Source organism: Sus scrofa, chromosome 6 (genome assembly GCF_000003025.6).
Source record: "Sus scrofa isolate TJ Tabasco breed Duroc chromosome 6, Sscrofa11.1, whole genome shotgun sequence".
Lineage (NCBI taxonomy): Eukaryota > Metazoa > Chordata > Mammalia > Artiodactyla > Suidae > Sus > Sus scrofa.
Window position 1 is genome coordinate 158,976,605 of NC_010448.4, and position 22,941 is coordinate 158,999,545.

The 22,941-nt window shown below is 43.8% G+C and overlaps 2 protein-coding genes across 19 annotated transcripts in view; both read left to right on the top strand.

The window, feature by feature from the left end:
- Nucleotides 1–8,139, top strand: part of LRP8 (LDL receptor related protein 8) — a 79,280-nt gene extending 71,141 nt beyond the window's left edge. For 9 of the 18 annotated variants that reach the window (XM_021093230.1, XM_021093232.1, XM_021093228.1 and 6 more), the window contains 2 exons: nucleotides 1,663–1,835; nucleotides 2,870–4,795. In XM_021093230.1, coding sequence (XP_020948889.1) covers nucleotides 1,663–1,835; nucleotides 2,870–3,259 — 563 coding nt within the window. In that variant the 3' untranslated portion in view covers nucleotides 3,260–4,795. Of the gene's footprint in view, nucleotides 1–1,662; nucleotides 1,836–2,869; nucleotides 4,796–5,738 lie in introns of those variants that run through there. The other 9 variants (XM_005665391.3, XM_005665392.3, XM_005665399.3 and 6 more) reach the window with 3 other exon arrangements.
- Nucleotides 11,568–22,383, top strand: MAGOH (mago homolog, exon junction complex core component). Its single transcript, XM_003127999.5, has 5 exons — nucleotides 11,568–12,152; nucleotides 15,007–15,065; nucleotides 16,715–16,825; nucleotides 20,966–21,048; nucleotides 22,118–22,383. The coding sequence occupies exons 1-5, from the start codon at nucleotides 12,065–12,067 to the stop codon at nucleotides 22,215–22,217; spliced, it is 441 nt and encodes a 146-aa protein (XP_003128047.2). The 5' UTR covers nucleotides 11,568–12,064; the 3' UTR covers nucleotides 22,218–22,383.

Consider the following 22,941-nt stretch of genomic DNA (forward strand, 5'->3'; position numbering starts at 1 on the left):
CCAGACCTGCGGCATTTGCACATGCCTGGGCCAGGGGTCACATCAGAGCTGCAGCTGCAGGCTTATGCCACAGCCACACGACACCAGACGGGAGGCACATCTGTGACCTACGCCACAGCTCACAGCAACGCTGGATCCTTAACGCAGTGAGCGAGGCCTCACAGACACTCTGTCGGGTTCTTAACCCACCGAGTCATGATGGGAACGCTTACATTTTTACAGTATTAAACTTTCCCATCAAGGAACATGACAAGAGTTCCTGCTGCAGCACAGTGGGTTAAGGATCCAGCATTGTCTCTGTGGCAGTGTGGGCTTAATCCCCAGCCTGGCACTGGGGGTTAAGGATCCAGTGATGCCACAGTTGTGGCATAGGTCGCAGCTGCGGCTCAGATTTGATCCCTGGCCTGGGAACTTGCACATGTCATGAGTGCGACCAAAAAAGATAAAAAATAAAAAAAAAAAACCTGATATATTTCTCTATGTATTTGGGCCTTCTCCGTCCTTCAGTAGACCTGTACAGACAACAGAGAACTGGCACATTTCATAGGGGTTATTATCCCAAGTATGTTACAGGGTTTTTTGGTTGTTGCTGTTGGGCTATTATGAATGTGTTCTTATTCCATCCATTTTCTAACTGGTTATTCCTGATGAATAAGAAAGGTATTGATTTTTTATATTGATTCTTGATGAATTAAAATTAGTAGTTTTTCATCTGCTTTTCTAAGATTTTCTAAACACACAATATCCGTTATTAACAGCAGTTTGGTTCCTCCCTCTCCCGTGTGTGTGTGCCCTTCAGTTCTCTATCCGGTCTTACTGCACAGCTAGGTCTCCGGGACAACAAATAGTAGCAGCGATCACAGGCCTTCCTGCCTTGTTCCTGTCGTTATGGGTATCAATTATTATTGAGTACTATAGTCTTAGCCAAGTAGAAGCCCCCTCTGTAGCATCCTGGATGGCTGTCACCCAGCTTCCCCTTGATTGCGCAGGGTGACTGCCGACTGTCCCATGAGGCTGCTTGCCTGCCCCATTTTTGCCCAGCTCCGAAAATGTCCTCCCTTATTCATCCATATATTCATTTATTTAAATGCAGAGCCTGTGTTTTCCTGCTGTGTCCCGGCCTAGAGATGCTCCCCTTCTTGCAGAGCTTTGGAAAGAAGCACCCCGCCCTCCACCTTCCACCCTCCAATGCTGGGAGTGCACGGTGTCCTTAGAGAAATCCAGGGATGCAGCAGCATTAGGGCAAGAGTGTGGTGGAGAAGTTTGTTCATTCACTCAGCATGTTACTGAGCACGGACTCGGGGCTGGGCACTGGGGCCCAGAGAGAGAAGGAAGACAGAGTCCCTGCCCTCAAAGAGCTCCGGGTAGTTGTGGGTACACTGTAAGTGCCACGCCGTGGCCCGGGAACACGCATGAGGAAACAAGTGACTGTACCACAAGAGGGCAGGAAGGACTTCACATTTGAGCTGGATCTTGGAGGATGAGCAGTGAATGAAGGAGGAGCTGGGAGAAGGGCTTTCCAGCAGCAGAAAGAGAAGGTGTAGAAACAGAGCCTGAGGAACCAGGGCCAGTCACGTGGGAGAGGGGGTGAGAAAGGCATGGACGCCCCAGCGGTGGGCCAGAGCCTGCCGGGGGTCCGATGGAACGTGTCTCTTCCTCCAGTGGTAATAGCCCTGCTGTGCATGAGCGGCTACCTGATCTGGAGAAACTGGAAGCGGAAGAACACCAAAAGCATGAATTTCGACAACCCCGTGTACAGGAAGACGACGGAAGAAGAGGATGAAGATGAGCTCCACATAGGCAGGACCGCGCAGATTGGCCACGTCTATCCAGCAGTAAGTGGTCCCTCTTGGAAGAATTCCATCCTCCCCGTCCTCCCTTTTTCCTTCCCTCCCTTCCTGCCTTCCTGCCTGCCTGCCTTCCTCCCTTCGTCCCTCCTTCAAACCTTTATCAAGCACCTACCATGTGCCAGGCACTGTTCTAGGCCCTGGGGACAGAGATGCGGGGGCAGGGGGTTGGGGTAGAAGGGTATCAGGACCACGGGAGTTGTACCTGGAGGTTCTCCCTGGAGTAGAGAAGCCACATGTCTGTCTTTGTGCTGAGTAAGTTTCCAGAACCTTTGGCCTAGAAAGGTAACTGTGGCCATTCAATTCTCATGGATCCATTTCAGTAAACACTGTATGCCAGGCATGTGCCAAGTACCACCTTAGATACCAAGCATTCAAAAGTAAAGAAGGGATGTACTTGTGCCCAAGGAGCTGGTGGGGGAGTTCGAGTCACTTGCTATTGCACAGCTGGGTGCTAAGTGCCCTGGTGGAAGCTCAGGAGGCCCTACTTCTAGAAAGCTGGTGCTGGCTTCTTTGTTCTGCCCCCACCTCTCTGTGTCACAGCACCTGTCACACTGTAGGCCACTTGTCTTTTTATTCATTGGTCTCCCCACTAGACCGTGAGCTCCTTGAGGGCAGGACTGTCTGACTGATCTGTTTCCCTGGTGCCTGGCACCACAGAGCCAGCTCCCAGTAACTACTGGTTGAACAAAGGCTATGGACCCATCAGTAAGGGAGCTGTTAAGTCTGTTTGGGAAATCAGGCAGGAGTGCCATCCAGAGGAGGTGACAGGTGACAGACTGAAAGATTAAATGACATTGGGATTACATTAGGGCCAGCTGGAGAAAGCTAGCAGTTTCCACATGGAGGAGGAGCCAGATGGCATTTCAGAAAGAAGCGCGTGCAAAGGCTGAGAGGCACGACGGGGCAGGGCCTGTTGGGGGTGCAAGGACCACAGAGTGGCTGAAACAGATGTCATGGTTGTGCAGCAGAGTCGGGGCTGTGTGTGACCTCATAGGTCATCCAGTCCATCCCCCTGTCAGGCAATCAGCAGCTTTGATCACCCACTGTGGGCAGAGCCCTGTCTTGGGGAGACCAGAGAACTGGAAGACCCAGCCCCTGCCCTCAAGGAGCTTTTTGTCTTGCCGGGAGAACCAAGGTCACAGCCGCACCAACTCCCGAAGAACTCTCTTTCCGAGCTGCCTGTCGTCAAGTGCAAGGTAGGGCAGTGCCACTCGGAGTCCGAGGGGCTGATGAGTGAGGGCGTGAACCAGGCAGCTGCAGCCCATCCTAGAAGGCTTTCTGCTTCTGGAAGGCTGCAGATTGTGAGCCGGGTGTCGGGGCAAAGAGGAAGGATGGGTTCGTTGCTGCCCGAGGAGATGGCATGTGGAAGAATCAACGGAGGATGGGGCAGGGCAGACCGCTGCCGCTGATGCTCACTGCTGGTCAAGGGGAGACGTGGGGAATGAGGTTGGGTGAGTGAGCAGGGTTAGCCGTCGGCCTTGAGGCTCCTGACCCTCGGCCCACCAAGCAAACCGGCGGAGCCCATTTTTTCCAGATCCGAGAGGGCAGTGGAAGGCATGTCGAGCTTGGAATAAGGAGAGGACTCCTGGGTTCACTCTTCCACAGCCCTGTGATCTAGTCCCTTCTCTCTGCTCACTTTTATTTGCCAAATGGGAAAAATAACCCCCATTATTCTCTCTGCCGCCTCCATTTCTGAAGTTCAAGAGAGATGGCACACGTGAGCTATAACGCCCTCTGCACGGGTACAGTGTGATTGTTCCAGAGAAGGGAACAACACTTGTGAGGAGCCATTCCTGATAAATCCAAGGCCTGAGGAACAGACTCCGCCAGCTGCAGAGAAATAGAGCAGGAGAGGGAGGAAGCCGGTGTTTAGTAAGAACCTACTGCGTATCAGACGCTGCTCTGTGTTTTATGGACATTTTCTTGTTTAGTCTTTACAGGAACCTATACAGTTGATATGATTAGCCCCATTTTGCAGATGAGGACACTGAGACTCAGAGAAATTGAATCATGTGCCTAGGATCACAACTAGGAAGGGGTAGAAGCAGGATTCTAATTCCTGTCTGTGTGTACACAAAAGCCCATGCTCTTTCCGCTGTATCTGGGGGTATACAGCCTTGAAGCTTTGGAGGTCAGTATTCTCAACAAGCTCTTCTGTCCCCTCTCCCCTTCTCAGGTAGCTCCACCGTCACTGCTGGGACCTGCCTTTGGCCTAGAGATCTGTCCTGGGGAGAGTGGGAGGGTAACTAAACTCTTAAGAAGGTAGTCTCAAGTGTCTGTGCTAGTGGAGCAAGGCCATGACACTGATGCGAAATCCCGAATCCAAAGATGATTTGAAAGGCAGTGGGGTTACTTTTGATTATTTGCAGAATGACCAGCGATGGAAGGTGCTAGTCTGGTTCTATTTTATGCCAGTTAGGTTGATGTAGAATACTCTGGACCCCATATGTGGGAGGTGTCATATTAAGCTCTCTACATACCTGATCTCATTTGACTTCCCAACAACCCCATGAGGTAGGTCCTGTTATTATTCCCATTGAACAGATGATGAAACCGAGGCTCAGAGAGGTGAAGTGCTTAGCCCAGATTCATGTAGCTATGAGAAAGATCTGGAAACAGTGGGGTCCCTCCAAAGGGGGGTATCCAGGAAATGGAGGAGCAGGATTGCATTAGGACCAGCTGGAGAAAGCTAGATGTGTTAACCTGGAGAAGAAAATACTCAGAAGCAAGGGAAGGAAACTCAAACACTAAAAAATTCAAAGTTGTCTGTGTAGAACTCTCTGAATCTAAGACGTGGAATCAGGGAACATCAGAAGATATAAAGTGGGAGTTCCCTGGTGGCTCAGTGGGTTAAGGACCTGGCATTGTCACTGCTGTGGCTTTGGTTACTGCAGTGGCACTGGTTTGATCTCTGGCCTGGGAAATTCTGTATGCCATAAATACACCCCCCCAAAAAAAAAGCTATAAAGAACATTTCATGTCAATATAGGAAAGAATTTTTTTTTGTCTTTTGTCTTCTTAGGGCCGCACCCGTGGCATATGGAGGTTCCCAGGCGAGGCATCGAAAAGGAGCTGTAGCTGCCATCCTACACCACAGTCACAGCAACACCAGATCCGAGCTGGGTCTGCGACCTGCACCACAGCTCAGGGCAATGCTGGATCCTTAATCTGTCGAGCAAGGCCAGGGATCGAACCCGCAACCTCATGGTTCCTAGTCGAATTCGTTTCCACTACGCCACAATGGGAACTCCGATATATAGGAAAGACCTTAAGTCCACTGTCCAAACAAATAGACTGGCTCAGGGGTTGTGGGATCACCATCTAGTGGTGAGCCATTTGTGGCAGAGGGAAGTCTAGTAGCTACAGTCTGGAAAGTAGGGGGCGAAGGAAAGCGGGGTGGAACTTCATTGACCTCCATTGCCTTCCAATTCTGCATAATGAGTTGGGAGGGGGTCCAGCCGATGACTTTCCTGATTGTGATTCGCGTGCTGGAGACAGGTAGCTATGGCCTGGGATTCCACATTCGCCAAAGTTAACCCACTGAAGTTGAGCAAACCTACAATCCTGAAAGGGAGGATGAAGGAAGATGCGATCTCTGCAGCCGTCCTCTTTATATAGAGGCAGACAGAACAAGATGATGAAAAAAGCTGCAGCTCTGGATTCACGCAAATCTGGGTTCAAACCAAGTTCACCCGCTTGCGGTGTGATCCAGGACAAATGCTGTTGAAGCTTCTTGAGTCTCAGCTTTCTCATCTGTGAAATAAATGTGACAAACCTGTCCTTTGAGGTAAAGAGGATGTGAGCTAATGCCTGTAAAGCAGTAGAATCTCTGGTACCTTCTGAGAACGCCATAGTCTAATGATGACTTCTTTGCTCTGTCTCCCCCAGCGAGTGGCATTAAGCCTTGAAGATGATGGACTGCCCTGAGGATGGGACCACTCCCTTCGTGCCTCCCGGAAATCAGTCCCATGCACTACCCTCGGGACGGTGTATGCCTGGATGGAAGGGTCCCTGTACATGAGTCTGTGTGTGTGTGTGTGTGTGTGTGTGTGTGTGTGTGTGTGTGTGTGTGATTTTTTTTTTAAATTTATGTTGCGGAAAGGTAACCACAAAGTTATGATGAACTGCAAACATCCAAAGGATGTGAGAGTTTTTATATGTATAATGTTTTATACACTTTTTAACTGGTTGCACTACCCATGAGGAATTCATGGAATAGCTACTGCTGAGGAACTAACATGATGACATAACCAAATGGGACCGATGGTACAGTAGCTCACTCATTTAAAAATTATATTGACAGAGGGTATTTGGTTTGGGGGGGGCGCTTTTTAGGTTTCGGAGTTTTGGTTTTTTGTAAATAGAATGATTATGCTTTGTGGCTATCCATCAAAAAAAAAAGAAAGAAAAAAGAAAAAACATTTCAACTCCCTCTCCCATTTAGATTATTTATTAACATCTTTCAAAAATAAGATTAGTTCTGTAAGTAATTTAGAGACATGAGAGTATTTATTTTTGGTATGACTGGCCCACCACGTGGATGGTGTGTGTATTCATGTTTATGTGTGTATGTGAGTGAGAGAAAAATCTGTCGAGAAGAGGCACACCTATGGCTGTTGTTCAGATGCATAAAGATAATATATTTTAAGACAGCTCCCAGGAAGGGTATCTGTAGTTATCAGAGAAGCCCTTGGACATTTGGCTCAGAAAACAGATGCCCTGGTTTGTGCAAACATGCTGTGAAAGAGGCAGCTCTTTTCTGCCTCTGGCTATTCCTGGGACCCCCATCAGTCAGGAAAAGCCCCCCAGCTCACCGGTGGCTGCTGACTCTCGCCTGGGCTTCCTCTTCTATGGCTAAAGCCGGGGTACAGATTTCACGCAGTCCCGGAAGTTCTTGTGAGCTCAGGTGAGAGCACGTCTGAACCTCGGCTGCTCCTTCTGTTAAAGTTCAGCCTTTCAGGTAACTTCATGTTCCTTTAGGACCCTTGGGTTGAAGTCATTCCGTTTCCTCCGAAGCCCCCTGGGGGTGCCGTCCTTACTTACAGAGAGCTCTTTCTAGAGCAGCCCAGGTTACCTCGAGGGGCTGGTTCGGGCACTGACCTCTGAGATGCGCTCTGGGTGAGGAGGAGGGCAGTGGAGCAGGTTTTGTCACATCCCTGTTTTTCCCTTCCCCTCACTCTCCACCATTCCTTTACGTGGGGAAAACGGTTTAAAGGAATACTTAAATGATGGTTTGTTTCCATCATGTGTTCATACAGATGAAACTAACTTAGGGTTTAAGTCGGAAAAAGTGGCCAAACCTAAAGTTCCCATGTGAGGGGAAAATGGTGTACACAATTTAAATAGTCTCCCGTACATATATGTTCACACTGGGATTTGGTTTACTGCTTTGTAAATAAAAGGAAAAACTCTGGGTATATGTATAGATTTTTTTTTTCATTGTGGACACTAACTTTGCTTTTCCTGGCCTTGGGCGGGGGCAGGGGTGGCAGGGGCAGGGGTGGCGAGGAGAAATGAAATGCTCTTTTCTCCTTGTGGGGTCCACCACTGCACTCCCTTCCCACTGGCTCTTATCACAAGGAGTGGTCTTTACTTAACTCTGCTGTTCTGCCTCACTCCTGCTGGTGTGATGAGGAAGTTTCTGGCTTAAGGAGGAGCAGAGGATGTGTATCTAACCTTAACATGCCTGGAACTTGACCGTTGTAAGCAAATTCTTCCCCTCTGCTCCCCAGATGCCCCCACCTCCATGAAGCTTGGATGTCTGTCCAGCTTGATACCCTCCGAATTTCAGGCAGACATCCCAGAGTTCTGTCGCCCTATCTGTTCCTAGGGCCTTTCTCTATGTCCCTCGTGGGCTCCTAACTTCAGAGGAAGCAGCTGTGTTCTGGAGCCCAGGCACCATGCTTTGCATAAACAAGCAATTTCGTCATGACATGCATGTGTTGATAATCCTGAAACACTCATTGAGAGGGTCGATGCAATTGACCTAGGATGACCGATACCAAACAGAATTTGAAGAACAGGTGGCCAACTCCTACGGAACTCAGTCCCTCGCTCTTCTTTCAAGAATGGAAAGTAAAATGATTTTTGGACTGATGAAATTATAAGAACAATGATGCAGTTTATACAAAACAAACAGCTTTTTCTGTAACCTGCCTCCAAAGAAATAGAATTTCCTAGGGAAACAGTGACTCATGTATAGTTTCTCAACTTTGAGTCAGATCCTGGCCTTCACAGAGAAAAAAAAAAAAAAAAAATGAATGGGGTCAGGATGAATCAACTTGCGATCTCAAAATGATGATGAAACACAACTTTCTGAGTGATGTCTAAGTTTCCTGAACATGCTACAAATGCAGTTTGAAAGAGGCAGCTATAGGAGCCCCCTACAAAAAAGTCTGGAATACTAGCGTGTCGGATGGCAGGAAATAAGATGAAATCTGAGGCCTCAGGTCCACCCTCCTCTATTCTTGGAGGCATTTTGAGGTGTAGTTACATGTCTATTGCTTTTTGCCCCTGTGCCATCTTCTATTTACAGCCAGTTACAGAGTCATTGGACTGCAGAACTAGAAGGAAGCTTAGAAGACCAGAAGGGCAGAAAATTTATCAGACTTTTTTTCTATATATAAGAGAAAGGAATCCCAGCCCTATTCCTCCCTTTCCTTTCCAGGAGACTCCTTTGGGCTGCCTGAACATGAATATCAAACCTGCTACCTATCTTATGGCCCATCCTTCTGGTGGAAATATGAAGGCATGGCCAGAAATGGCCTTCCAGAAATGGAGACAACTAAATGTCTTTACTCTTTTTTTTTTTTTTTTTTTTTTTTTTGTCTTTTCTAGGGCCACACCTGTGGTATACGGAGGTTTCTACATCTGCAGTCTACACCACAGCTCACGGCAACGCCGGATCCTTAACCCACTGAGTGAAGCCAGGGATCGAACCTGCAACCTCACGGTTCCTAGTTGGATTCGTTAACCCCTGAGCCATGACGGGAATGCCCAAATTTCTTTACTCTTACTAGCAGAATTATATATAAAACAGATTGGGGTAACCTGTAACCTCAGAATGAGGTCAGATTTAAATTCATAGCAATAAATATCTATCCCTGCAGTCCTCTCTATGTGACTGCAACGTGTAAGTTCATTCCCTGAAACCCTTTTCTAGGTACCAACTAAGTGCCAGGTGCTGCAGATGTACAGGTCAGTCAAACGTTTCCTGTCCCTATGGAACTCACAGTAGCAATCAGAGGAAACCATTCATGGAAACAAGAAAGGAATGGATTCTTTTCAGAGTGCTGTTAGGTTCCAAAGGAGAGAGAGGTCATTTCTACCTCTGGAGATAAGGAATGGGGTCAAGAAAGGGATCCAAGGAAAGGTGGCCTTAAGCTAAGTCTTACAATGACGTAGGGGTGCCCAGGCTGCTTCTGGCAGAGAAGACACTGAGCTAAGACACAGAAGCATGAAACGGCATGGGGACCTCTAAGGGACTGCCTGTAATTCACTGGAATGAGCAAAAAGCTCAAGAAGGACTTAGTAAGAACTGAGGCTGGATGGAAAGACAGGTTCAATGTAAGCACTTTAATAGAATACGTCTATTTAATTTCTGATTCAAATAAACATTTCTTGGTCATTTATTATGTACAAGGCACCAAGTGCATCACGGAAAATTGATCAGGATGTGTTGCCAGCACTTTGCAGACCAGACAGTCTTCGGCCTCAAGCTTTCCAGTGGCCAAAGGGAAACAGTGACTGCTCTTCATATACTTGATCGCAATGTTTTGATATGGTCAAGGAAGACTGATAAAAGGGCAGTGGCATTTTCACAGAAGCATTCCATGTTGTCAAGAGCCTCTGGGATTTTTCTCTCAGCGGTGAAAAAGAAAACTGGAAACTTCGAAGACGTGGGGTCTGCAGAGGGGACCCCAACCAAGCCCTGTCCAGTTGTGTGCTGGAAGGAATGGGGAGAGGGCACAGGAATGGGAGCCTCTCTACACCACCCTCTCACTCCAGCAATACACTCACCATTTCACAGAATAGAAATGAGTTATCAGTTAAAGGCTTTAGAGTAAATAATTTCTTTTCCCAGCAATGCATGAAGATAGAGTATCGGAATCTTCTCAAACGATTTTTAGGGTATTGGGGATTTTCAGGATCTGGAGAACTTAGAGGTGGAGGAATACAGCTATAAATTTTCAGTTAATATAAGCAATCAGGAAGCTCTGGTCATTCAGGCTATGCACCGTGTGCATAGTTGAGAATCGGCAGAAATCTTCTGCATTTGCAAACACTTTGTGCTATAAAAAGTAATTTTAAAAAGCCACCTGTATATGTATATATATATATTTAAAGACATGAAGGTTTTGATACTTTTTTACAAAAATTACAAGATAAAACAAATACCTGTACAAACCATGTGTTTTAAAATAGCATTTTGTTCTCTTCAGGCTGTTGTTGATGTGGGGTAAAGTACTGGTTTGTAAACTCCATCACATTGTACCCAGACAAAATTTTCCTTGTTTGTATCCACCCCAGCACCCCTCAAGGACCACATTTGACTGTATTTGATGTAACAGGCATGTTAGAATGTGGGGTCCCCCTAACCATTTCTGCTTTTTGTCTTGTCCTTCCAAGTTCCGTTAGCTTCTGTACTCGGTCCCCTTTGGAGTCTGGTTTCTCTTCCAGAGGCAAAGGGTGATGTGCTGCATCTCACTAGTTGACTTACATCATCTTGATGAACTAAAAACCAAATGTGGACGTTTGTAAAATAAATGCACTCTTTCTAGAGATTAAATTCATTTTTTAAAATCTGGAAGTACTGTTTCATTGTGATGCTTCAATGAGGGGGGTGTGGAGGATCAATATTATTGTTTGAATTTTAGAGATGAGGAAACGGGTGAAGGAACTGCCCAAAGTTGACACTTATGTTTTAGTGCCCCCCAAAGTACGTGTCGCACATGCAGTGCTCATGCGCATGTGGCGTTCTCTGCCTACATTTTCCTTCTCTGCCTCCTCTGGCTAATTCCTATTTGTCCTTGAGTATTCCACTTCCGAAGCCTTCTCTATTCTCCCTGACTCAGACCTGACTCATAAGATATGGTAACCATCTGTGTTTCCACAACAAATTTCGCCTACCTGTATCCCAGTATTTCCACTCTGCCTCTCACTCCCATGCCAGTGAGGCTGCTTTTACCAAGGTCACCCAGGACCTTCTTAATTATAAACCTTGCAGATATTTTCAGTCCTTATATTCCTTGACCTGGAAGCAGTATGTAACACTGTTGGCATTCCGTTCTTGAAATACTCTTATTTTGGCTTACAGGATGCTATACACCTGGTTTCCCCCCTACCGCTCTAGCTACGTCTTGTTCTCTTTTGCCTATGAATTTCATACTTCTGATCTTCTCATTTTCCAATCCAGTCTACAATATTGAAGCCAGAGTTGTTTTTCTAGAATGCTATATAGGTCATTTCACCACCACCCTTTGGATGACTGGGGAATGGGCGATTAAATAGTTAACTCCTACTCAAAGCATCTCTTCTAAAGACCAGAGAGGTAGAAAAGCAAAGGAAGAAATAAAAGCTTGAAAGAGATAAGTGCAGGCGAGTTTGTTACAGGGAAATGGCAAGCTCCACTGTGGATTCAGGGAAAGCGTCACGGAGAAAGGTTTCTTGAACTGGTCCTTAAACAGCAGGGTTCAGTTGAGCCAACGTTAGACACATGCAGCGTAGTGCGGGGCGTTCTATGAGTTTTGGGTCCTATAACCCTATTTTACTGTTGGCCCAGAGAGAGTAAAGGGCTTTGTCCCACTCACACAGACAGGTGTCCTGAAGGAAGGTGGAGGTTCAGAGGACGCAGGACTTGGAGTGTAAGCCCTTGGTCTTAAAACGCGGACTCCAGACCACGTTCGTCCTCCTACCAAGCTCTAGAACCCCTTGGACCGCAGGCCCAGAAGGACGCAGGCTTACAAACCTCAACCTCCCTCCCTCCCCGGCTGAGGGGGCGGGGCTACACCAATCCCGCCTCCGTGGGGAAGGGCTTCGTTCCGCCAGGAGGGGCGGAGCCTACTTGGCCCGCGGGTCGGGAGGGGTCGCTCTACGCCCGGAGGCGGAGTTGTCTGGCGTCACTTCCGCGCGCCGTTGTCTACGTCAGTGTCGGGCGCCTACGGCAGAGGTGCGGTTTGCTCTTAAAGTTCGGTCTCGGATACCTTTTGCGAGCCATGGAAAGTGACTTCTATCTGCGTTACTACGTGGGTCACAAGGGCAAATTCGGCCACGAATTCCTGGAGTTTGAGTTTCGACCCGACGGTGAGAAAAGCGTCCGGCCTGACGGGAGCGAGGTGTAGGCCTGGGGACGGGCGAGTGGGAGGAGTGTGCGAGGAACTGGAGGAGGAAGAGACTGATGGCTGTGAGGCGCCGATTTGGAAGGAACGATACTGTGTCTTCCCCACTGGTTCTTTTCGTGTTCAGAATCTTCTGTTTAGTGACATTTCTGACCACAATGATTCATTCAGTAAACGTTCCTTGAGCGCCTACCTTGTGCCAGGCTCTGTTCCACCATCTGGGATACAAGAGTGAACACTTCCCGTCTCATGGAACTTAGATTCCCGTGCTGGGAGATCTGTAAACAACAAACAAACAAAAAGCAACAAAAAAAGAAGATTCCAGATAGTGATGAGTGGTCAGAAAACAAAGTGATGGTATAATTGCTGGTGGACTGCATTTAGAAAGGGTGGCCATAGGCGAACTCTCTGAAGAGCAGATATATGAACTGAGTTCTGATTGACAAGAAGGAGCCAGCCTTGTGACTCTCAGGTAGAAGAGCATTCTAGGCAGAGGGAGAAACAAGTATCAAGGCCATAAGGCAGGGATGAACTAAACATGTTTCAGGTGGCCAGTGTGGCTGAAGAGTAGTGAGCTCTGGAGAGAATAGTAAGTAGCCTGATAAACAGGCAAGGGTCACACCATATAGTCTTTATAGGGTGTGGTAGAGTTGGGATTTTTGTTCTAAGTGCAGCAGGAAGCAATTTGAAAGTTTTAAGCAGAGGAGAGATGTAATATGTTCTTGAAAAAGTTTTGTAGTTATTAGGTGCAGAATGGGTAAGAATGAAAACTACTTAATAGGAGGCAGAATTGTTAAGACGGAAGGGATGTTGGTTGGGACTAGAGTGATAGTGATGGCATACTGTTGATGGCACAACCAGTAGGACTTTGCCAAGTGATAGATTTGGGGAGGCGCCAGTACAGTGAAAGAAAAGGAATCAAAGATGACAGAAAATTTATCCTAAATGGGGGCACAAAAATGAACTGACACGCCCCGGTTGTGAAGGAAATAGGTTTGTTAGCAAACAAAGACAAGACAGTGTAGTGGCTACTGGGGTAGAAAGACACAGAAAGGACCCTTGGAGCAGAAGGAAGGCACCTAACCCAGCCTGGAGGTCAGAGAAGACTTCTTGAATAAGATGACATGGGGAAGTGGAGGTTTGAGCCTTTAGTAATGTGAAGGAGTTAGGCAGAGAGTCAAGAAGGCATTTTCAGAAAGCATTAACAGCGAAGAGACCGAAACCCAAAAAGTGAATGGGGTGTTTCAGGCAGAAACCAAACACATTTGACCCTTGAACAACATGGGTTTGATTGCATGGGTCCACTTAATTTTTTTCAGTAGGAAAGACCTACATGATCCACAGTTGGTTGAGTCCAAGATGAGGAACCGTGGATACAGAGGAACTGCAGATGCAGAGGGCTGGCTCTGAGTTATACCAGTGTTCAACTACAGAGAGGCTGGGTGCCCTATGCCCAAGGTTGTTTATGGGTCAGCTGTAATTTGATTAACTCCAGCTATGTGCAAGAGGACTTTTGGAGGAGTGGCCCTGGAAGTGGGCTCAGCGTAGCAGTAACCCATGTTGAGGAATTTGGGTTTTATCAAGACGGCAGTGGGAAGTCATTGTTGGTATCAAAGTGTTAGAGTAACCTAATCAGATCTGTTAACTATCACTTTGTCCACTGTATGGAGAATGAATTGAAAGGAGAGGAACTTGAGGCAGAGAGACGGTACAGTGAGGCGTCAATTAGTGTGGCTCTTTTTAGTGTGCCTTCTGTTCTGTAGGGAAAAAATTATCTCCTTTATTTCCTTTTATCTTCTTCATATCCACCATATATACTCAGGTGAACCTGTTGGATGCACATATGACTTTTTATACCAAATATGCATAATAATATCACAGGAATAGATTATAGAGTGTTGCACAGTCACTTGTTTATATACGTAAAAAGCATTTTAACAGTTTTCAGAATGCTTTCACAACTCTTGAGCCTCAGGGGGCCCTGTCTGTAGGTAAGTTATCGGTTACTCCTGTTTTTCAGCTGAGGGCATTAATCTGCAGAGATGTGATTTGCCTGTCACAAAAGAGTCTGTTCTTTAATCACAACTGAGCTGCCTTTGGCAAGAATTATAATTCATTATCAGCTGTATTTTTTGCTGGGAGGCTATTTAATAGTGTTGATGGAAAAAAAAAAAAACTCAAAAGTTGAGAGTTATGTTTTATTTGACAGACATACTGAGGACTTAAGCCTGGGAGACAGGTTCTTAGATAGCTTTGAGGGACTGTTCTGAAGAGATAAGGAATGAGGCAGGTTATTGAGGAGTTTTTGCAAAAAACCAGACAAACAAACTGAAGATAGTTGGAACATCAAAAGATTACTTTTAATTAAAGAAAAACTAGACATTTCAAGCTAATGAAGCTTGGACTTTGCTAGGTATGGGAAGATGCAAGAGTCTGGGCACATTGAAATCGTTTCTTTGATAAGCGCCTTAACCATTAGGGCTAATATCCTGTTTTCTCCATCCTGCATCCCCTCAGGATGCACCATGGGAGGCATGGGGGGCTTGGAGGGTGGTATGGCTGCAATGGTTTGACTTGACAGCAGCAACATCCTTTGTTTACTCTTAAGTCTGGTGACATTCTAGGTCCACAATAGCCTAAAGTGAAAAACTGGAAAGACTAGTACTGTTGAAACACAAAAGGTATAGATAGTGAAACTGTTAGACACTTTAAAGGGAAAGTTGCGATACATTTTAAGCAACTGAGGGTCTTGGTAGGCCAATGATGCTTTATTCGTATCTTTTTATTACATACTGAATTTGTTTTTTTTCCCTTCACAGGGAAATTGAGATATGCCAACAACAGCAATTACAAAAATGATGTCATGATCAGAAAAGAGGTAATGAGTCTTCTGAGAGCCTTTCATTCACTACCATTTAGCCTTTTGTCTTGTTTGTATTCTCTCTGGGAATATTATTGAGAGATAAAGAAGAGGAAAGTGTGGGCATATTTGTAGACAGCTTCTAAGTTTTTCTCAAACCTTCTTGTAGTTTATGTTTTCTTCCACAATACTTAATCAATTACTGGTAATCATTTGAAGTCTTGCAAATCTTAGTTTGAACCCTGAACCTGCTGCTTAGACTGTGTGACCTTGGGCATATTTCCTGGTTTAATTTGTTAAGTCTCAGAGTTTTTTTTTTTTTTTTCCTTTTCTTTTCTTTTTTTAATGAATTTTATTGTATTCATAATTGTACAATGATCATCACAACCCAATTTTATAGCATTTTCATCCCAAACCCCCCAGCACATCCCCCCACTCCCCAAGTCTCAGTTTCTTGATCTGCAAAAAAGAGAAAACCTACTCTCCCCCTCACTTGAAGTGTTTTTTGTTTCTTGGGATTTTTTTTTTTTTTTTTTTTTTAGGGCTGTACATGTGGCATGTGGAAGTTCCCAGGCTAGGGGTCAAATCAGAGCTACAGCTGCCAGCCTGTGCCACAGCCACAGCAACGCAGGATTTGAGCTGCATCTGTGACCTACACCACAGCTCACAGCAACACTGAATCGTTAGCCCAATGTTAACCCATTGGGCGAGGCCAGGGATTAAACCTGCAACCTCATGGTTATTAGTCAGATTTGTTTCCACTGCGCCACAATGGGAACTCCCACCGAAAGTGTTTTGGTATATTCCCTGGTACCTAGCACTCCATAGAGCTCTTTTAATTTGCATTTGAATGGGGACCGAGCACATGGGAGAACAGTTAGCATCATTGAATGCATGTTAGATGCCGGGCATAGCACTAGATATTTTACACCTGTGGTGTTATTTTAACCCTTATTCTAAGCCTGTGCGATGGGTGGTATTATATAGCCTTTTACAGATAAGGCCGTGAAGGCCCAGTTATTAATTATGGGGCTTGTTCAAAGTTACCCCTCTGGTAAGAGATTGAGCAGGAATTCAGACCTATGCCTGTCTCTGTCAAGTCCATGTGCTTCATTTTGGCATGAGTTCTACCCCATTAAGGCTTCATCACAGTTATTCTTTCCTTTTTGTCACTTCGCCACATTTGAAAATGTCTTAACAGTTAGTATATTTTCATACTATTATAATTAGCATTCAGTTTTATGTTCCCCACACATGTCCGCATCCACACAGTTTTTTTAAACATGAACTAATATGTAAAATGTATTGCAAATGACATGTCTCTGTTTTTCAGAAGTATGTTATTTACTTAAGAATAACCAGGGGTACTTATAGATTTTTTTGTTTGGGGCTTAAGTGTCAGTTTAGTAGGTAGGCAAAGGGCAGGTCCATTGAACAAGATGAGTCAAGAAAGAGAAACAACTAGGTGTGGGACTGAGGTGTAGTCATTTGGGCCCTTCTGACCCTGCTTTCTTGGCATGCTGAGGTCAAGCTGGAAGGTCTTCCCACTTACAGAGGTGCCAGAAATAAGTTTTCATGAGCAGTCTTTTTTTAATCTTTCACCACTCTCTGAGTCAGAATGCTGCTTAGGGATAAAATTTAAATGCTGCTTTTTAACTTGCTTTCAGGCTTATGTACATAAAAGTGTGATGGAGGAACTAAAGAGGATAATTGATGACAGTGAAATTACCAAAGAGGATGATGCTTTGTGGCCTCCTCCTGACCGAGTAGGTCGGCAGGTGAGTGTTTTACCAACTGTCCACAGTGCAGAAATCTTAACAGATAAGATGAGATTTATTGTTCTGCATGTGACATGGATGCTAGTCAGATTTGTTTCTGCTGAGTCATGATGGGAACTCCAAGTTTAGGATCTTTACGTTTGCCACAGGCTGCCTGGAATATTCTATTCCAGACTGTCTGTTATTGAGGTTTCAAGTGCATTTCCTCAGTGATGTCTTGCCTGTCCATTCAATCTAAAATGCCTTTCCCCATTAAAAAAAAAAAGTATGGGTTTTGTCTTCATAGCCTTTTTTGGGGGGGGGGGGCTGTACCTGCAGCATATGGAAGCTTCCAGGCTAGGGGTCCAATCAGAGCTGTCGCTGCCGGCCTACACCACAGCTCATGGCAACACTGGATCCTTAACCCACTGAGCGAGGCCAGTGATTGAACCCATGTCCTCATGGATGCTAGTCTGGTTCGTTAACCGCTGAGCCACGACGGGAACTCCCGAGCATGCATAGCTTTTATCTTTATCTGAAATTGTCTTGTATCCCTTTTTCTTCTCTACTACAACAGACATAGACATACATGTGCAAACTCCTTCAGTACAAGGATTTTACCTGTTTTTTTCCCCCACTGCTATATTTCTAGTGACTAAAATAGTGCCAGTGTATAGTAAAAACTCTATAACACTTATATTTATTAAGTTAATATGAAAACTCATATAAGCTTACTCTAGTTAATCTCAAAACGATGGGACAGCTCTTGAGGAAGAGTGAAAAAAGTCCATCCTCAGTGCTTAAGTTAACTTATTATGTCCATGAGATCTTAGTAAGACCATGTGGATGTATTTTGCTTTAGGATTGATAAAATTTTCAACTGTATTAATTCATTTAACATTCACAACTGTTCTGTAAAGAGAGCAAGGCATACTGCCATATACCAGCAACATCCTACTGGATAGTGTAATTAAAAACAAAATTCTATTCATAATAGCAACAAAAGCTGTAAGTAAAGTTGGGAGTAAATTTAACAAGGTGTACAAAACTTAAGGGGAAGAGCTTTATAGAAGGACATAAAAATATGTATCATTTTTATTGTTGGGAAGACTCAGTATTATATCAATTTTCACCAAAATAATTTACAAATTCATTGCAATTCAAATCAAAATCACAATAGTATTTTTTTCCTAGAGCCTAACAGAACATTAGAATTCATGGAAGAACAAAGGGGCAAGAGTAGCCAAGATAATTTTGAAGATTTTTTGTAAAACTGTAGTCATTTGTATGGTGATATTGCCTCAGGAATTAATCCCTGAACTAATGGGACAGAATAGGGAGCCCAGAAACACTAGCTCATGAATGGGAACTTGGACAGCATATGACAGAGGTGGACTTTCAAATTAATAGAATAAGGATGAACTGTTTAATGAATTAAATACTAAGATGATTGGCAATATATTTATGGAGTATTTTTTAATAGACTATTTATAGAAATAAAGTAAGATTTTGGAGTTCCTTCTGTGGTGCAGTGGGTTAAGAATCTGCCTTCAGCAGCTTGGGTCACTGCAGAGGCACCGGTTCAATCCCTGGACTGGCTCAGTGAGTTAAAGGATCTGGTGTTGCCACAGTTGCTACGTAAGTCACAGCTGTGGCTCAGATTCAGTCCCTGGTCTGAGAAGTGTCAGATGCTACAGGTGCAGCCATTAGAGAAGAAAAGAAAAGAAATGAAGGAAGATTTTAGAACCTAGCCAAAAATATAGACTATCTTTTTTTTTTTCCTGCGTCTGGGGCAGGTGGAAATTCTCAGGCCAGAGATCAAACCGAGTCACTGTAGTGTCTGTGCCAGATCCTTAACCCATTGCGCCACAAGAGAACTCCTAGACTGTCTTTTATTATTTCTGGGTAGAGAACTTTTCTAAAATCTAAAATCCGCAAGGGGAAAGATTGGTAGATTTGACTTCCTTAAATTTAAACTTTTTATCTAAAAACATTGAGATAAAGTTAAAAAATAAGCCACAGGCTAGCAGAAGATATTTGCAAAACAAAACTGGCAAAGGGTTTCAATCCAGGATATATAAAGAACTGCAAATTAATAAAAAGATAAACCAGTGGCAGAATGTGTAAAGGTTATAAATGGACAATCATGGACCTGGAAAATATTTACAGTTTCATTTGAAAAATGAAAATTAGGACAACAGTGAGATACCATTTCAGACTCATTATAATCCCCTCCCCCCCAAAAAAGGGCAGCAAGTGTTTAAAAGGATATGAGAAAGGAAAAGGGGGATTCATATATACCGGTGGCAATAACATTGGTACCAACCATTTTAAGGAACAATTTGGTAGTATCTAGTAGAGTTGGAAATACTTTTACCTACTTTTAGGAATTTTCTAGAGAGATTTTTCACGTATGTACAAGTGATGCATAGGAGAACAGTCTTGCCACATTGTTTATAGAAACAAAGATTGGAAAACTCAGGTCTGCTTCAATAGGAAAATGCATAGAATATTCTAAAGCATTGAAAACTAATGAACTTGATCTATATACAAAAGTTTTGTTGAAAACAGACAAAAAGAACAAATTAAATGAACAAACCAAATAGAAACACATAAATGCAGAGAACAGAGGAGTGGTTACCAGAGGGAAGGGGCTGGGGGAGGTAGGGAGGAGAGGGCAAAATGGGTAAAGGTGACCACTTGTTAATGGTGACAGATGGAAATTAAATTTTTGGTGTGAGCATGCTATGGTATATGCAGAAGTGGAAACATATTGTACACATGAAACTTAGGGTATAAACCAGTGTTAACTCAATAAAAAATGAATTAAAACCTTTGTTGAATGAAAAATGCAAAAGCTATGTATAGTGTAATCATGTCTGTAAAATTTTTAAAACATATTCACTACTTTAAGACCAGAATGAATACACCCCAGCTTGTGGGGATGCAAGGAGAGTGGAATGGGAAATGGGTCTAAACTCTATCTGTAATGTTTTACTTCTATAAAACTGTAACACAGGTATGACAGTGTATTAACATCTTCAAATCTGGGTGTTGAGAACATTGGTCTCAGTTTTCTCTATCTTCTGTTTGAATTCTTTTCATTATTGAAAAACTCCAGAACAAAAAGAATGAGAAGGAAAAAGAAAGAAAAAGGTCAGTAGGTTGTAAGTCCCACAAAGGCAGAGATCTTTGGTTCTTAAAATTTATGGAACCTAAAAAAAAACAAATGGAGTTCCCATCGTGGCTCAGTGGTTAACGAATCCGACTAGGAACCATGAGGTTGTGGGTTTGATCCCTGGCCTCACCCCGTGGGTTAAGGATCCGGCATTGCCATGAGCTGGGGTGTAGGTCGCAGACATGGCTTGGATCCCATGTTGCTGTGGCTCTTGAGTAGGCTGGGGGCTATAGCTCCGATTGGACCCCTAGCCTGGGAACCTCCACATGCCATGGGTGTGGCCCTAGAAAAGAAAAAAAAATTTATGGAACCCGGAGTTCCTGTCTTGGTGCAGTGGAAACGTATCTGAGTAGGAACCATGAGGTTGCCGGTTCGATCTCTGGCCTTGCTCAGTGGGTTAAGGATCTGGTATTGCTGTGAGCTGTGGTGTAGGTCGCAGAGGCAGCTCATATCTGGCTTTGCTGTGGCTCTGGTGTAGGCTGGCAGCAACAGCTCTGATTAGATCTCTAGCCTGGGAACCTCCATGTGCTGTGGATGCGGCCCTAAAAAGACAAAAAAAGAAAAAAAAATTCCGGAACCTGTTTGACGCTTTAGAAATTCAGACTCAAGTGCACACAGGTAGTAAGTGACAAAGCTGGGATCAAACTCAGGGTCTGGAGTTCTTTTCCTTGTCCATGTTGCCCAGAAAAGTTAGATTCTTAGTATTTATAAAACAGATTCATACATGATTCATGATATAAATTTTTCCAAATGGGGGAGCCGCACAGAAACAACTTCCTCTAAGAGTATGAGCTGCTCAAGGGCTAGACTAGTATTTATCTGTTTCCAGTACCCAGTACAGTCTAGTGCTCGGACAGAACTTGTTCTTGTTAACGCAGCTGTCGGTATTAGAGTTTGTGTGATTTGGCAGATGATGAACCCTTCCCCTGTGTGACTCATGAAAAATCCAATTCACCTTGACTGACTTCTTTTCATGTTTCCAGGAGCTTGAAATTGTCATTGGGGATGAACACATTTCCTTCACAACATCAAAAATTGGTTCACTGATTGATGTCAATCAATCTAAGTAAGTGTACATGATCTTTATATCCAGATATATCTGTTTTGGAGCAGATTGATGTGAAACCATTAGCAAAATTGAGACTGTTACGGTAACATCTGGTACAGATCTAAGACAGAAGGAGTTGGGGTTGTTCCCCTTCAATAGAGAGAGACTCCAAATTATTTTCAGGGGCTTGCTTGTATTGCTTTTGATGTTTCTCTCAATCATGGCTAAAAAGAGCTTCTCAGAGACACACAACACAGAGTAGTAGTTCAACCACAGGAGCAGCCAGAGTGGGTGAGAATCTGGCCAGAACAGAAAATGAAATGGAAAGGAAAAAGCAAGTGCTGGAAATAATCTGTAGAATCAATGAGCCTGAACACCCTGCTCAGTGTTGGCCACTCAGATGGCACATCTTAAAGCTGGACTTTAGTGAAACTTGAAATTATTTAGACTATGCATTAAAATTTCATTTTGTCAATAGGGTAAATTATAAAGGTGACATGAATTTATGTCATAAAGAGTCCTTAGAATTTGGCCAGTTCTTTGGCTCTGGGGCTTTGATGACTTGGGGTTAGATATGGCTCACTTTTAGTACATGTTTGGCATGATTGTCTTCCTTTGAACAGTTTCTTGTTAAGTTTTCCTGATTCCAAAAGTAACACATACTCATTGTAGAAAATATAAGAAATATAGGAAAGTAGAAAGGGGAAAAATCACCCAGAACAGCTAGATAGCCATTAATCTTAAAGTATTTCTTGTCTTTTTCTTGTGCTTTTAAAAAATATATAGCACAGAAAATGTGATTGAGATTGTCTCTTTAATCTTGATTTTTCCCCCACTTAATATAAGCATTTCCCCATTTAAGAAAAACCTTAATGTTTTAAATGAATTCATAAGATTCCATTTTAATATATAGCATATAGGGTTTTTTGTCTTTTTGGACACTTGGTTTTTTTAAAGTTTTAATTTTATAAATACCTCTATGAGGAATATCTTGGTACGTAAATCATCTGGGTTAAATAATTTTTTTTTTTTTGGGCTGGTTTTTCTCAGCTTTTTAAACTTTTTTTTTTTTTCTCTTGCATTTTAGGGATCCAGAAGGCTTACGAGTATTTTATTATCTTGTCCAGGACCTGAAATGTTTGGTCTTCAGTCTTATCGGATTACACTTCAAGATTAAACCAATCTAGATTGAGTATTGGTGTGGACACAAGGGGGGTAGGCATGGCTGCTTTTAATTACCATTATCAAGAAATTTTTGTGTATATCAGGGCAATTTTTTTTATAAACTATAAATGATCATCTTTAATAAATACATAACAAAATGCAATTTTGATTATTTTATAAAGACCCAAACATGTGACTTCTTCTCAAAATTTTTTTTCTTTGCTTTTTTTAGAGCTGCACCTTCAGCATATAGAAGTTCCCAAGCTAGGGGTCAAATCGTGCTGCAGCTGCTGGCCTACATCAATCCCCGATCGGAGCTACATCTGTGACCTATACCACAGCTTATGGCAATGCTGGATCCTTAATCCACTGAGTGAGGCCAGGGATCGAACCCGCATCCTGATGGATACTAGTCAGGTTTTTAACCCGCCAAGCCACAGTGGGAACTCCTCTTCTCACTTTTTTAACCCTAACATCCTGTGTGAAGTATTGGCAAAAGTCCAATCAACCCTATACTTACAGCTACCAGTTTGCAGGAAATAAGAGAATGGAAAAACATGTGAAAAAACACAGTGGAGGAGTTCCTGCCGTGGCACTTTGTGGTTGAGGACTGGTGTTACGGCAGCTATGGTGTAGGTTGCTAGGATTCAGTCCCTGGCCTGGAAACTTCCATATGCTGCAGGTGAGGCAAATGGCAAAAAAAAAAAAAAAAAAAAAATACAGTGGAAATTCAATAATATCCAGAGA